Source organism: Sorex fumeus, unplaced genomic scaffold (assembly GCF_029834395.1).
Source record: "Sorex fumeus unplaced genomic scaffold, SorFum_2.1 ptg000054l, whole genome shotgun sequence".
Taxonomy (NCBI): Eukaryota; Metazoa; Chordata; class Mammalia; order Eulipotyphla; family Soricidae; genus Sorex; species Sorex fumeus.
This window is the reverse complement of record NW_026606111.1, coordinates 42,089,197-42,106,001: the sequence shown is the minus strand read 5'-3', so window position 1 is coordinate 42,106,001 and position 16,805 is coordinate 42,089,197. Positions and strand designations below refer to the sequence as shown.

General features: G+C 35.7%; 1 protein-coding gene across 9 annotated transcripts in view; it reads left to right on the top strand.

Moving 5' to 3' along the window:
• TRDN (triadin) overlaps window positions 1–16,805 on the top strand; it is a 426,217-nt gene that overhangs the window by 140,952 nt on the left and 268,460 nt on the right. For 8 of the 9 annotated variants that reach the window (XM_056125007.1, XM_056124999.1, XM_056125002.1 and 5 more), the window contains one exon: window positions 799–858. The exons of the other annotated variant lie outside the window; for it this stretch is intronic. In XM_056125007.1, coding sequence (XP_055980982.1) covers window positions 799–858 — 60 coding nt within the window. The remainder of the gene's footprint in view (window positions 1–798; window positions 859–16,805) is intronic. 9 annotated transcript variants of the gene reach the window in all.

Below are 16,805 nucleotides of genomic sequence, written 5' to 3'. Positions count from 1 at the left end.
GAGTTGGGGATAATCTCAGCAGAATCTAAAGTTATGTATTAATTTAAAATTAAGTATAATATAATTAATTTAGAGGAAATAAAATAATGAAATAATTTTTGACTAAGTCTGTAGTTGCTGAAATGCTATACTTAAAAACAAAAACCAATACATTTTTTCCCTTTTACCATAACTGAGCATTATCATAAGGCAACCTCCTATAAAGGATTACTCAATTCATTTGTTTAATATTTGAAAAATATTTGTAGCTATAAATCTGTTGTTTCAGTGATAATCTTCTAATTGAACAATATTTCCTTGCAGAAGGCCCCTAGCTGGTGGCAAAGGGGTTAACCCTCCTTCTTTGCCTTTTCAAGAAAAAATTCTGCAGTTTCATTTAGATAATTAATAGAAAAGCTGGAAGTGAAAATTTGGTAAATTGTTCCAAGTTGGAAACAATTTCCTCTCATAAAACATCTGCTTCATTATTGGAAGTATACAAATGGACAAGAGATTTTAGTTTCATATAATGAGTTTTATAATAAATTTCATTAAAAAAAACTTTGGATCTTTTAAAGTAATCACTATGATATTATCTATAATTAGTCTTTGTCTTTTTAAGGTCATTTGATTTGTATAAGATAAATGGAGTATTATATGCATCTTATACCTTGTTTGTTCATGAATGTAAATTATTTATTCATACAAAGACTGTAGAAACCAAAATAGAATTGTGCTATTTTATTTGTTCTGTGAAACAAGCAGAAAAACGAAAGTGTTGATATTTTCTTATTGCTCTTTCTCTTTCTACTCTGTCAGATCAGTATGCATTCTGTCGATATATGATTGACATGTTTGTCCATGGGGATTTAAAACCAGGTATTCAAAAAAATTCTTGTACTTGTCTGTTTTAATAATTTTGTTTGTAAGATTGTTGGCTTTTTATTTACTAAATTGTTCTTAATTAAAAAAATAGCATCTTGCATGTGTAGAGTTAGAATAAGATCAATAAAATGCAGAAATAATAACTGGCACTAGAGCATTAAACTTTATTTTCTTTTGTTGCATGGCTTATTGCAAATGAAGTCAGCTGAAAGCTTCTTAAAAAGTGCTAATATCTTTATATAATAAAGGTTAATATCTTTAATAATATCTTTGAGAGAAGACATAAAGTATCTTACTTTATTCCTGGTAAACGTTGAAGATCTATGGCAATAAAAGTTGTCTTTTTTATTAATCAAGAGTGAAATTCATATTAAAATCCTCTACAATTCGAGTAGCTAAACCAGTCTTTCAATTTTTTTAATATTTCTTACTAACATAAACTTGGATTAATTATTCTTCAGGACGTCTATGGAGATAGTTTACTTCAGATTTTATAGAAAACACAAAAGGGATGTATTATTAATTTAAAGACGTTATCTCTCCTATCTTTTGCTAAAGTATAAGAAGGAATTCTTTACTAACATCTTATTTGAGAAGAAGTAGCTTGATTGCTTGTACTTTGCCTTTGCATATTTAAAACTGATGGCAGTATGTTCATTCTGGAGAAACATTTCCGAAAAGATAAGATTTATTGTTAAGGAAGGAACATCAAGACAAATTGCAGTCAACAGAATCAAATTATCCATCTTCAGGTCGGTCTGTCTGTCTGTCTATCTATCTATCTATCTATCTATCTATCTATCTATCTATCTATCTATCATCTTTCTATATTATTGACTTTTAAGCCACACCTGGCGGTGCTCAGGTGATGTTCTTTAATTGCTCTGACTGGTGATCAGGGTACCATACAGTGCTAATGGTTGAAATCAAGACTCCTGCATGCACACTTGTGCTCAATTTTTTAAGCTATCTCTTGCCCAATAGCAGGTTATATTTTTCTTAACAATTTTATGAAGCTCTTTCTAAAATTTAAAGTTAGAATTCATTATCTGTTGACAAATGGGGATGTCATCTGTATCTATAAATAATAGGCCTATGGTTTATAGAAAACCAAGTAATTGAGAATTTTGTTTATCAAATCATGATTAATAATATTAATTATATGTGTTGCCTCTTTCTCTCCTTTATTGTCTTTTAAGATTTTTTTAGTGTGTAGAAGACTGAAATGTGTAGAAAGATGAAAAATATGATAAATAACTTGGTAAAATAAAATTAGTGTTAACATATGGATCAAATCACAGGAAGCAATTGGGAAATATTCAGATAGTTTAATCTAGCAAAATTTAAATGCCTACAGAGATATTATAAATACATTTTATTTTAAGCATTAGATTTTGAGCAAGTTTTCAAAATTTACCTTTTTTTTTAGTGTTTTCATATTTAAAATTGGGATCAAGTAACAAACTTTGCGAGGTCAGAATGTTAACAACTGGTAGTATGAAATTTCTTATATTTTTTTCACTTTGTCTAGATTTTCTATAAGAAAGGTACTTCTCAACTATACAAGTCTTGTCTATCTATACTACTAGTGAAATTTTATGGAAAAGATCTGATGCCCATTTTGGTCATCTGTAATAGTTTGAGAAAGTCATACTTTATACTTTTGTTTTCAAAGGATCAAGTGTTTATTATTTGTGTGAGTTGAATCTCTTATCGAACATGAACTTTTAAACATTGTTCTTTGGGAAAATATGTGGTTGTTTGCTATCTAAAGTAATGACAGTATCGATTCATCTTAAAATACAATTTTCTTAAAAATCAGACATAATGGGCCTACATTGACCAAGTCATGAAGGAATTCTAACAGCTTAATTGTCACAGTGCCAAACAAGTCTTTCAGAAAATTCAACAACTTGTGGTCGGAAAATAGTACAATGAATAGGGCACTTCCTTGCATGCAACCGACCTGGACTCAATTCCTGGCACCCCATATGGTCCCCTGAGGCCTGTCAGGAGTGATCCCTGGGTGCAGAGCCAATGCTGAGTGTCCCTTGTGTGGCCACAAAAAAAATAAATAAATAAAACAGAGGTAAAAACAAAATTAAAAACTGATTTAAGTCTTGAAGAGCAAGTAATAGCCCCTTAGTATAAATTAAGAATTGTACTTAGTCATACAGGGAGAGCCTTTCTAAGGGCAAAAGTGTACATTTTATAAATTTTATGAGTAACCATAAGGGTTCTTATCTAAAGTATTATATATTTCCGCTTTTGAAAATGATTTCTACATGTTCTATGATTGTTTGCTAATGTAATTAATTTGCTCTCTCATGCATTATTAATTAGTCAACCTCATTCATGATGCACTAGCCTTTTTGGTAGAACATATAAAAATTAGATATATTTTCTATTTATATTTCTTGCCAGAGAAGTAAGAGAGAAAAAACTGAAGAAGGAAGCCTGTATAGCATGACTATTTTTTATATATCAAACCATAGAAAACTATTTGAGGGTAAGAATTCAGTAATGTTATCTGTTTAGTGAAAAAGCATTAAATATGGTTTGCATTTTGAAAAGTAAGGAATGAGAAACTAGATTTAATCTGACAGCAATAATTTAAAGAAAATGGCAGTGATAAGAGTTTGACTGACAATTAGAGAATAAAACAATTCCTGCCAAGTTTATTGCTCTGCATGTATCCACTATTTATAAAACATTTGTGCTTCCATCTGTTTGTTTGGGATTAGTAGAACACCTGTTATTGTTTAGCTAGCGCTCATTATTAATTATTGGTAATGAGTTTTAAAACTATAATTTGATTTTGCCCTCTGAATGGTTTACTTTATGTAACAGTTGTCGCATCCTCAAAATTAACCCCTCAATTACAGTCCAAATCTGACAAACCTGTTGAAAGGAACTCATGCATTTTTATCTCAACAAACTAAATGCTTCTAAAGTTGCTTTAAAAACAAAGAAACAAACAAAAAGATACATTTTTCTAGAATTTTGTCTATGCACCTGAAAATGAACTGAATTGCTTTTTCTGAGTCTTTATATTGCTTGCATATTATCCTATGGTTAGTGATAATTTCAACCTCAGAAATGGGACCATTTTTATAAATAGGCATCAATTATGAGGATACATTCATTTTGCTGTGTTTAATTAAAATTCTTCTTCAAAGCTTTACTCTATATTAAGTTGAAAAATTTAAAAAAATTCTATATGTAAAACTGAAAACTAAGAATATATTAGTAAAGTTGAACCTAAGGGCAACTAAAATAGACTAACTGATTGTGTGTAATTTGATGAGTATTAAGGACTCTAATGAACTCCTTTCTGTAAGAATATTTTCTCTGCTGTCCTTCAGTGTCAGTAGAACACATCATTAGATCTTTTAATTTGTGTGAATAATAATATTATAGGATATGTTTTAATAGCACTGAAGACAGATCTTAACAATGGCTGTCTTGAAATTCCCGGATATTTGCTAGGGCTAATGTAGTCTTTTATATCTTTATGTGACAACTAATTAAACAGACCAAGGCAGATATTAGCTGCTACATTGAGACATAATTTCTGGTAGTTTGAGCTTTGTTATTATTGCTTTCATTTTTAGAAATTGACACACAGATGGTTAAGATAAACTCCTCTGTAGTATTTAATTTTACAAATTTCTAGCAATTGCAATTTTGTTTTTCAAGCCTTAGTAACTAAGCACATACTTAAAAAGCAATGGCCATAAATATGACTTGAAATAATTAGGTGGCCACTTTAAAAGAAATGCTGTTATTTTTCATAATGTTTTCATAATTCCTTCATGTTTCACAGGTGGCTTATAAAATTTGGTCATTGGGCACAATCAACTAAATTAAGCAAGAGATTAATTTCTACAAAAACAATCACATAGCACACAAGTTACATATAACCTATATAAGATAAATTGATTCAACTGCCTAGTTCAAGGGCTAGTATCTTTTATTTCTAGTATGATTTTGCTCAACAATTTTTCATGTGCATTGTTTTTGGGATGCACATCTGGACATATTCAAGGCTTGCTCCTTGCTATGTGCTCAAGGATTATTCCTGACGGCTTAGGGGAACATACGGGGTTACCTCTTCATCCCCTGCTTAGAAATTGTAGTTCTGTTTTTGTTTCTCTACTCTGTTACAGTTATGATTTTAATTATGGTTTTAATGCAAGTTAAAATGTTTCCCTTAGAAGTTATACCATCATTTATATTCAACTATTTACTTTCTGTTGCTTTATTTTTATTTTTTCATTTTTTTCTTTGTGGACACTGTCCTGTCTCTATATTTTTTAATTGAGAACACTGAAGAATAATAATTTTGAAGGCGGATTGGGAGAAAGTAACCTTCTGACTCTTTCCCTCTCTCAGTCTCAGATACACCACCTGTGGGTGCCTACTGACTTCAAAATTATTAAATGACCTTGACTGTAATGCATTCATCTTTAACTTCTCAATCAGTTCAAAACGAAAATGTAGTTAACTACTGAAGCTCAAGAGTGGAATATTCTTAAACTTGAAATTTTAGATTATTCTTCGGTGTTCTTCCAACTATTTATAAAATCATATTTTAAATTTTTTATTAATGTGTGAAAATATTTTGTTATAGCTAGACAGATTTTTGTAGATTTAATTTTGAGAATAAATAATAAATAACACAGAAAGTGAAATCAGTTGACTTGATATAATTTTTTAAATAACTAAAATCTGTAAAGTACTAGCTCACAGTGACTCAATGTGAGCTCTTTGTAGCAGGCTTGGGTTGTTGGTTTTATGACAGCCAACGAATTCCATCGCCATGGGGGCTCTTCCCTATCTACATGTCTATATCAATTTCAAAAAACATACTGTAGAGATAGGTTAATTATGTTGAAGACCAAGTATGGTGCAATCATTCTTTTTCCCCAAAAACCTCTGCTTCATGTAGGCCGTTATTCCATAAATAACATATTTTAGGTCCAAACATATAATCATTTATAAAGCAAAGCTTTGGGTGTTTTAATATTTATCCAGTGTATGTTTGTTGAATCTTGTAGGAAAAATAAAAGCTGCTACATAACAAAAATAATCTTATAACTGAAGATAAACTGATAAGTGTGCAATGGAAGCTTAGATATTATACTTAATATATATGCCAATTTCAGTGTGATGGGGATGTATAATTATCATCATTTGCAACCTAGAATGCTCAATGTTTTTAAAAACTATTTTAAATTATTAATTTTTGTAATAAGGACAGTAAACATTTTATAATAGTTTAAATATTGCAAATGAAATGATTATTTCATTGTTTCTGATTCCAAGATGTATGTATTCCAAAATGAATATATCCTCAGAAAGAAGTTCCTCATCAACTAACATATATTTATATAGAGAGATAGACAAATCTATTATATATATATATGCAGTTTTTCTTTTTGTAGACAGCAACATTAGATTTCAAACATATATTTAAGAGATTCTGTGTTTTTCTTGAACTTGCATCATCAAATGATATTATATCAATTATTGGGATCTTGTATACTTAATAGTTTTGTTGAAGAATATTTTTTATTTTATTTTACATAACTGTCACTGTCACTGTCGTCCCATTGTTCATCGATTTGCTCTAGCGCCCAGTAATGTCTCCATTGTGAGACATGTTGTTACTGTCTTTGGCATATGGAATATGCGTCACCGGTAGCTTGCCAGGCTTTGTCATGCTAGCGAGATACTCTCAGTAGCTTGCCAGGCTCCCCAAGAGGGGCGGAGGAATCCAGCCTGGCTGAACCATGCTGGTCGGGCTCAAGGCAAACGCCCTACCGCTGTGCTATCACTCCAGTCCTTTATTTAACATAATATAAAAAATTTACCTGAGCGGTAATACAGTGGGTAATGTGCTTGCCTAGATATAGCTAGCCTGGGGGTGCTCTTTGGAATCCTGTATAGTCCCTTAAGCACTGGTAGCCGTGGTTCCTGAGCACTGAGCCAGGTTTAAGCCCTAAGTATTGGCAACTGAGGCCCCCCAAACAAACAAAAATGTTTTTTAGGGCCAGTGCGAGTGTATAATGGCTAGGGCAATTGCCCAACATGCAGCCAAAAAGAGTTCAATCCCCAGCACCTCATATGACCCCCCTGAGTCCTTCAGTGGTGATCCTTGAGTACAGAGGCAGTTGGCCCCAAAGTTTTTAATTTCTAGAGCCTGGCAAGCTACCGAGAGTATTCGATATGCCAGACACAGTAACAACAAAGTCTCCAATGGAGACGTTACTGGGCCCGCTCGTGCAAATCGACGATCAACGGGAGGGCCTTTATTTATTTATTTATTAGAATGGTAAAGCCAATGCTTTTTGCTTTTACATTTCATTAATTTGTTTTTTTTCTTTTGCCATTATCTATTCGTGAAAAACCGTAAAATTTAGTACATGTATATTATAAAAGATGAAAAGTACTTTAATACCCTTTCAACAAAATGTAATTTTCCAGTGTTCTTTCCCCAAAAATGTTATATGATATAATCTTTCCTTTGAATCATTTCTTTAAAAAGATTACTGGATTTCCTTTTTGTGCTTTACATGTGTTATTTACTTATTCATTGATACTTGAGTTTGAAGAAATTCATTGTATTCTGAAGACTAAGTCTTCAATTTCACTTGAATGGTTAATTTCAATATGATTCATAATTACAATTTAGTATACTACTGCCATTTTATATTCATCTTATGATATCTAATAACCGTAAATATTTTATTTATTTTCTCCTCTTTGTAGTTATCACAGAAATAAAATTTTAAATTCTAGATAGTGTTAAATGGAATGAAAAGTGTACTATAAAGTTATATTATTATGTTTCTTTGATTTTTTTAATCTTGAAGCAATGTAATATTTGGTCAACACAAACATTTAATTTATCATTGCATCATCCTAGAAAATTCAAAATTGTTCTTTTCTTCTGTTGATCATCATCTTCTTCTTCTTCTTCTTCTTCTTCTTCTTCTTCTTCTTCTTCTTCTTCTTCTTCTTCTTCTTCTTCTTCTTCCTGCTCCTCCTCCTCTTTCTTCTTCCTCCTCCTCCTCCTTCTTCTTTCTTTCTTTTTTTTTTCGTTTTTTGGGTCACACCTGGTATTGTTCAGTGTTTATCGTTGACTTAGCAGTGTGGGATCACTCCTGGCAGTGCTCAGAGATCATATGGAGTCCCAGAATTGAACCTGAGTCAGCCACGTGCAACGCAAGTGTCCTACCACAATAGTATCCCTCTGGCCACTTTATTTTAAAAAATATCTCCCTGTCTTTTTGAATACCTTTACAAAAATGTAAAAAGAACTATCTCTCTGAATAGTTAAAATTACTTAAGAAAAGAAACTTAAAAGGTAACTGAACAATCAGATTCTAATAGACCCAGCTAATGGAGAGAACATAAAATTTATCAATTGGTTTTTTATTTGTTTATTTTTTTATGTGAAATTATTTTGTTTAACTTAAATGCAATAAGAACCAATGGGGGTTATAAAAATATGATGGAAGAGATTTAAACAACTTGTGTTTTGATTTTTTTGAGTCTCATTTTACTTATAAAATTTATGTATGAGTTTTTTAATAAGGAAATTATGTATGTACATTTTTTTCTTCCTTTCTCTTTTCTTATGAGTATTTACTGTTATAAAATAGTAGTTCTAATGTGAATGATCAAAGATCTAATGGAAAAAATGAAAGTTGCATTGAAGGTTAAGACATTTATGGTATTTAAGTTTTATAAGGTTATGGCTGGAATGATAGCACAGCGGGTAGGGCATTTGCCTTGCATGTGGCCGACCTGGGTTCAATTCCTCCATCCCTCTTGGAGAGCCTGGCAAGCTACTGAGAGTATCCCGTCCACCTGGTAGAGCCTGGCAAGGTGCCGGTGGCATATTCGTTATGCCAAAACCAGTAACAAGTCTCACAATGGAGACATAACTGGTGCCCACTCAAGCAAATCAATGAACAACAGGAGGACAGTGCTATAGTGCATGGATAAATACCTCTAAGGGTAAAGGTATAATATGCAATTAAGGCAGATATGGAGTACCCTGAAATATTCATTTGTGGTGAATGGTTGTTAAGCTTTTACTCCCTAGTTGGCTTTTAAAATAATAGTGTTTTATTATTAAGGAGCTCTGGGAAGAATATTGTAACATTTTTATTAAAACATAGGAAAATTAGGGTATAGAGAGTCTGAGGTTTTATACAGGCCACACATAGTTGTTAATAGGGAATTAAGTCTTTAAAATTCCAAGGTTTTAGAAGTGAGACCACCCTTAATGATTCCAGATGCTGGCAAACACCAATGCTACAATTTGATTGGATTAAGGAGTTAGAAAGAAAAACAAAACTGAAACATTGTGCTTGTTTAGTTAGAATTTAATTGGGAAGATCTGTTAGGATAAGTACAGAGGAGGGAAGTAAAGCTTGATTTTGGCAGGTGAGAAAATTGGGATGATTTTAGAAATATCACAGAGGCAAAACAATTGGATTTACTATTAGGGCTACCAAAAAGGAGTGAAAAAGCTTTTTGGAGATTGCTGTCCCAAAAATCTAAAAAGGGTATCGTCTAAGGGGAATGTGAGAAGACAATAGTGAAAACTCACTGGGAAATGAGGGTTTGGGTAACTTGAGAGTTTTTTTTTTAACTTTTTGCTTATTTAAGTCACAGATTACATTCATTGCAAAAAGGAAATATATGAATGTTACAATTTGTTATTTGTTAAACCCCAGTTAAGTATCAGTATTAATTCTAGGTAAGTTTGCATATTATAATCATATAACTCTCACAGCAATCTCTGAAGGAGACAATGAGTGGGGACTTTCAAGAAGAAGTTAGTGCTGCTTCTGGTTTGTCAGTCTAGCATAAATTGGTATAACAGACAGTCTATAAATAATTTAATATAGAACAATGACACAAAAATCATTTTCGAAAGCAAGAAACAGCAGCACTTTTTAAAAAAATTATTATTAATAAAACACCATGAGGTACAGTTGTAGAGTTACAAACTTTTGTGCTTGGGTTTCAGTTATACAATGGTCGAGTACCCATCCCTCTACCAGTGCCCATTCTTCACCACCAATGATCCCAGTAGCCCTCCCCCCAACCCCCATCCCTGCCACCCCACCCTGCCTCTGTGGCAGGGCAATCCCTTTTGCTCACTACTTTCCTTTAGGGTTTTGTAGTTAAGCAGCACTTCTTAAGGAATTCAAAATGAGAGAAAATTTTGTATACTGTTACAGCCGTTAAATCTTCAATATACTGTTTGAAAAAAGGAAGAATTACGAGGTGGACATGGGAACTGTTTGAAAGTGACAAAGTTTCAATCCTATACATCATCATGACTATTTAAATTCTCATGATTGGTGGAAAATTAAATTGAATGTAAATAAATGTCAATTCATAAACGTGAATGGTTTAACATACTTAAATTTTAAAAATAATCGAATGAGGAAAGAATCAGAGAAACAGAACTTTTGTCCTTAACTTTGACCATATATCGCTTGGTGTTATTCTGTTTTTATTCATCAGAAGCAGTCACCCAATGAACACGCATAATGGAGTTTAAAAACAACTGCTTAGACATACAGATTGCCGAGCCAGACTACATGTCTTCAAGACTAGGTCTTGCTACTTGCTGGCTGAAATATAGAAAAGATATGTTAATCCATTTATTTAGGCATTGATTCCTTCCTTTGTCAAATGAGGCCAATAATGAGATTGCTGCAGAATACTTGAGCACATAGAGTATAGAGTCTAGGGCTATCTTACTATTGAAGTTTTATCAATTGAAAATATTTTGAAGTTATTAAATTAAAAATACTTGTTATAAGTACAATTTTTTAGGGAAGAGAAATACATTTTTTTAAGATGATATCAACAAATCACTTAGCAGACCAAGTATCCCATTTTATCTATAAATCTTCTAGATTTGATTGGCTTTATAATGTATGTAATATTTGAATAATATTGATTTGCTGGGGTATAGCAATAGGACAGCAGGTAAGGAATTTGTCTTGTATGTGGCAAACCTGGGTTCAATCTCTGTCACTCTAATTAGTCCACTTGACCCTGCCAGGAGTGATCCCTGAGTGTAAAGTAAGCCCTGAGCATAGTACAGTGTGGCCCAATTCCCTGCCCCCAATAATACTAGATTTGCAGTACTAAATTGCACAGAAGAGCCTGGCAAGCTATCCGTTGTGTATTCGATATGCCAAAACCAGTAACTACAACTGGTCTCATTCACCGGACCCTGAAGTCTTCACCAACATGGCAGCACTGAGAAGGATGAGAAAGGAGAGGCCGACAAAATCTCAAGGCCGACCTAGGCTGCCACAACGAAGGAAGACAAAAATGATCGTCTGTACTTTCAATGCACATACGCTAACATCAGATGCATCCATCGAGGACCTGATGGTACAAGCACGAATGATCAAGTACGACATCATTGGTCTGACCGAGACAAGAAGGCACGAATCTCACCATGCCGTTTTCGACACTGGAGAATTGTTCCTTGGAACATGAGATAAAAGAGGTGTTGGAGGCGTTGGTGTCCTTGTCAACACAAACTTGGCGAAAAGCATTGATTCATTTGAATGCCTAACAACCTGAACCGGACGTTTACATTTGAATAGATGAGACTCACTGCCTGCAATTTCTATCTTAGTTGTCTACGCACCAACATCTCATTATGATGAAAGAGAAATCGAGTAGCTCTACATGGAGCTAGAGAAGTTCTATAAAGAAGATCACACCTTCTACAAGATCATTGTGGGTGATTTTAATGCCAAGATAGGACCGAGAAGATCAGCTGAAGAACTTCACATCGGGACCCATGGTCTAGAATGGAACGAACAGGGTGAGAGACTGTCTGAGTTCATCATGTCGACCAAGACCATCCATGGTAACTCACAGTTCCAGAAGGCAGAATCTAAACGATGGACATGGGAGTCTCCTGGTGGATGATTCCACAACAAAATAGACCACATCATATTCAATGGACAGTTTTGCCTGACCGATGTCGCTGTTGTCCCAAAATTTCGAACGGGATCGGACCACCGTCTCCTTCGTGCAAAATTCTACTTCACAGAGCGGGGAGAAAGGGTTGCAAAGTTCAAAAAGAGAACTCCCAGAATGACCAACAACTGGGAACTCTTTGGTACTATTGCGGCAACATAGGAAGACGCCATTGTTGACAACATTGACGAGGAATAAGATTGACTGGTTCAGCACCTCCATGAATGTGCGAGGAACGCCAAGAGAGAGATAGCCACAAAAAATCGCCTATCTTCGAAAACTCTTGAGCTAATTCGCCAGCGTGGTTTGGCGCATGCCTCAGGCAACCGCAAGCTAACGTCCGAGCTCGCAAAGCAGTGCAGAGATGCGATCAAGGAAGACCTCAAAGAGAGAAGAGCAGAAGTACTGGTAGATGCAGCAGAAGCCGGGAAAAGTATTTGTAATGCCCGCCTGTCCTTCGCCAACTACACGACCAAGATGACTGCCCTCCGACGTCCTGATGGGTCCATCGCGTCCTCCAGAACGGCAATGGAGAAGATTATCCATGACTTCTACTCAAATCTCTTCGATATCCATGTCCACTTGCCGACATACCAAATTCCACAGGATGGATATGTCGTTCCCAACTTTCTCCCTTCCGAAATCCGACACGCCATTTCTTCGGTAAAGAAACAAACAGCACCCGGCCAAGAAAAGGTCAGACCTGAACACCTGAAGAACCTGCCATCAGTACTCATCAATACACTGGCTTGGCTCTCCACTCGCTACCTGTTTGAATGCAAGGTTCAGTCCCAATGGAAAACCAGCAGGACTGTACTACTGTTCAAGAAGGGAGACATCCATGACATTGGCAACTATCGCACGATCTGCCTATTGTCTGTCATCTACAAGTTGTTCACTCGAGTCATCCTAAATAGCATTGGCAGAACACTAGATGAAGGACAACCATGTGAGCAAGCCGGGTTCCGCAAAGGATTCAGTACCATTGACCATATCCACACGAAAACCAAGCTCATTGAGGTTTCCCGGGAGTTCAAGATGCCGCTCTGTTTAACGTTCATTGATTTAAAGAAGGCCTTTGATTCTGTTGAGACGGAAGCGGTCACTGAAGCCCTAGACAATCAGGGCATTCAATCCCAATACATCAAGATCCTCCATGAGCTGTATTGTGGATTCACTACCAGGATCTCACCATTCTACAAAGAAGTAATCATTGATGTTAAGAGAGGGGTTCAGCAGGGTGATACCATTTCACCGAAACTCTTCAGTGCCACCCTCGAGAACATCATGCGATGACTGGAATGGGAAGGAATGGGAGTGAAGATAGATGGTCGGCAACTACACCACCTCTGCTTTGCTGATGACATTGTTTTAATAGCACCAAACATCAGCCAAGCGGCACAAATGCTGGCCGACTTTGACCGTGAGTGTGGAAAGGTAGGACTACAGCTGAATCTTACGAAGACAATGTTTATGAGAAACAGCCTCGTTCCTGACGCCCCATTCGCTCTCAACGGAACGACCATCTCCGAATGCAACAGCTATGTGTACCTAGGTCGAGAGGTCAACATGACAAATGACCTGGCACCCGAGCTGCGCAGGAGGAAGAGAGCGGCTTGGAACGCCTTCAAGATGGTCGAAGAAATAGCTAGGAGGACGAAGAACCTCCTGCTCCGGGCACATCTCTTTGATTCCACTGTTCTTCCTGCATTAACATATGCCTCAGAGACCTGGGCCCTACGCAAACAAGATGAGAACGTTATTCAGGTCTCTCAAAGAAGAATAGAAAGAGCTATGCTTGGAATATCACGTTTCACTCAAATGAGAGAAAGAATCCGGAGTTCTGACATCTGTCGACGATCAAGGATCAGGGATGCTGTCTCATTTGCCAAGGTGCCGAAAATCAGATGGGCTGGTGACGTAATGAGATTTAAAGACGACCGCTGGACTAGATCTGTTACCGACTGGATTCCACGGGATGTCAAAAGACCGCGTGGCCGCCCACCTACCAGATGGTCAGACTTCTTCGTCAAGATCATGAACGATCAGTTTGAGGCTCTTCATGTTCCCGGAGTGAACAGATGCCACTGGACTACACTAGCATGCGACAGGGACAAATGGAGACGTTACTGGCACCTGCTCGAGCAAATCGACGACTAACGGGCAGTTAAATGATTAAGTTTTTAAGTGATTTGACTTGTGACTTTTGTGACACACACACACACACACACACACACACTCTGTCTGTCTCTCTCTTTCTCTTTCTCTCCACCCCCTACCCCCAACAATTCAATTCATGTATTCCAATTCTTGGTTCTGCCTTGAGAGGTTATAGGAATACCGGAATTCATCTATTTCTTAAGCTTCTCAATGCATTCTCTGATGATGCTTTGAATTTCTATGGTTTCTGTAGTGATGCCCCCTTTTTATTTCTGACTCAGTTTATTAGGGCTCTCTATCTCTATCTCTCTCTCTTTCTATCTCTCTCTGTCTCTGTCTCTCTCTCTCTTCCTTTGAGTCTTGCTAGCAGTTTATCTGTCTTGTTTTCTTTTTCTTTTTATTAAATACAACAATTCTTGTTTCATTAATCATATGAATTGCTTTTTGAGATTTCATCATTAATTTCTGCCCTGTTTTATTTATTTCCTTCCTCCTGCCTGCCTTGGGCTCATTTTCTTAGTCATCTTCTAATATCTTAAGCTGTGATTCAAGTTATTTATGTGGGCCCTTTCTTTCTTCTTGATGTACACTTGCAAAACTATAAACTTTCCTCTTAACACTGCTTTTGCTGTATTCCACAAGTTCTTGTAAATCATGTCGACACACTCATTTGTTTCCAGGAATCTTTTGATTTCCTCTTTGAGTTGTTTTTATCTAACTCATGGGTTGTTCAGTAGTGAGCTGTTCTATTTCCCAGTATTTGATTTGATTATTCATCTCTGTGTGTGATTAACTTCCATTTTTTTCTGGGAGCTGGAAAACTGGAGGCAGTTTGGTACACAGAATTTACATAACGGTGGCTGCATGGTCCTAATGCTTGACTACTCCCACAGATGTGTATGATTTTTCAAAGAAGGTGGCCACTTATACAACTGCCAGATAATTTCCCCCATCATATACTATTCAGGGAAATAAGAGACACCACTCAACAATCTCCCCAGATTTCTCTCAGAGAATGAGGATTTGGGAGGTGGGACTGATAATGTTTCAGAAAGAACTGCCACCAGAGTATCATAGGTACCATGGGGAAACAGTGCAGAAAATCACCACGAGGAGTGGATAAATATATGAGCCCTGAAGCCTGAGCAAGGAATGCCCACATACATAATCTCTGTGATAAAGAATTCAGATGTAAAATAGTGTGGATGCTTAATGAGCTCAAAGAAACAGTGGGACAGACATCCAATAAAATATAAGAGAATATGAAAGAAACAGTGGAATGGACAGCAAATGAAATACAGGAGGAAATGAGAAATGAAATAAAAAATTATAAACAGAAATGGCATTGATTAAAAATTCAGTAGGTGAAATTTCAGAACAACACAATGGGTTTGTGTAACAGTTGAAAAACAACAGCGAAGACAGAATCAGTGTGCTTGAGGATGAGATGCAGAAAACCTCCAGGCAACAGTGAAGATGGAAAAAATTATCAAAATAACTCAAGGACAGAACAGAAAACTATGGGATAAATTCAGGAGAAACAATTAAAGAATCATCAGAGTCCCAGATGGACAGGGAGGAAACACTAAAGAGATAGTAATAGTTAAAAACATCATTGCTAAAAAATTCCCAGAGTTGGAGAATCCAGGTATCCTGATCCAAGAAGCTGGAAGGTACTCACTAAAAGAAAACCTAAGGTAAAGAGTCCAATATTTAAGCTGTGAAGTCAAATTATTTATGTGGGTTCTTTCTTCCTTTTTGATATGTGCTTGCAAAACTGAAAGCAGAAAGATCAAGCAAGAAACTACATACAAAGGCGTATCCCTTAGATTTACAGCAGATCTATCAAATGAAAGTACTAAATACAATAGTAGTATATAGTGATATACTTTCAGACCTCCAGGCCTGAGGACAATGGTGGGATGTAGTTAAAAAACTAAGGAAATGGAGGCTTCATCAAGAATACTCTACTTGGCTAGACACTAATTCAGATTTGAAGAAATAATACACAAATTTATGAATAAACAACAAATCAGAAACTTCACAACTCAAAACCAATTTTGAAATAAAAACTCAAGGGGCTCTTATATGACAAAAGAACCCCACAAACAACAGTCTTCTAAAGAAATATGGCACAAAACTCCATGACAACAATCTCTCTCAATGTCAATTTTCTAATGCACAAATTAAAAGACACAGGGTGGCAAAATGTATTAAAAATGGAATCCAACATTCTTCTGCCTACAAGAAACACATTTGAATAGTAGGGGCAAACAGACTTCAAATGAAAGGCTGGAAAACAATTCTTCAAGCTAACAACACCCTCAAAAGCCAGTCTGGCAACACTAATATCTGACAAAATAGATTTTGACTCAAAAAGGTTACAAGAGACAGTGGAGGTCATTTCTTAATAATCAAGGGATATTCACTTCTGGAAGATATTAACCTCCTAAATGTATATGCACCCAATGAGAAACCAGGCAAATACTTTAAACAACTGCTAATAGACTTCATGGAGGACATTGTTAGCAACACAGTAATAGTTGGTTACTTCAACATGGCCTTGTCACCCCTTGATAGATCAATGAAACTAAAACTCAGTAAGGAAATACTGACTTTGAAGGATAAAATGGAAGAGAGTGGCTTAGTATATATAGACAGGAACTTTCTTCCCCCAAAATGTGCCCATTCTTCTCCAGTGCATGTGGGACATCCTCCAAGAAGCACCAAAAACTGGGCCACAA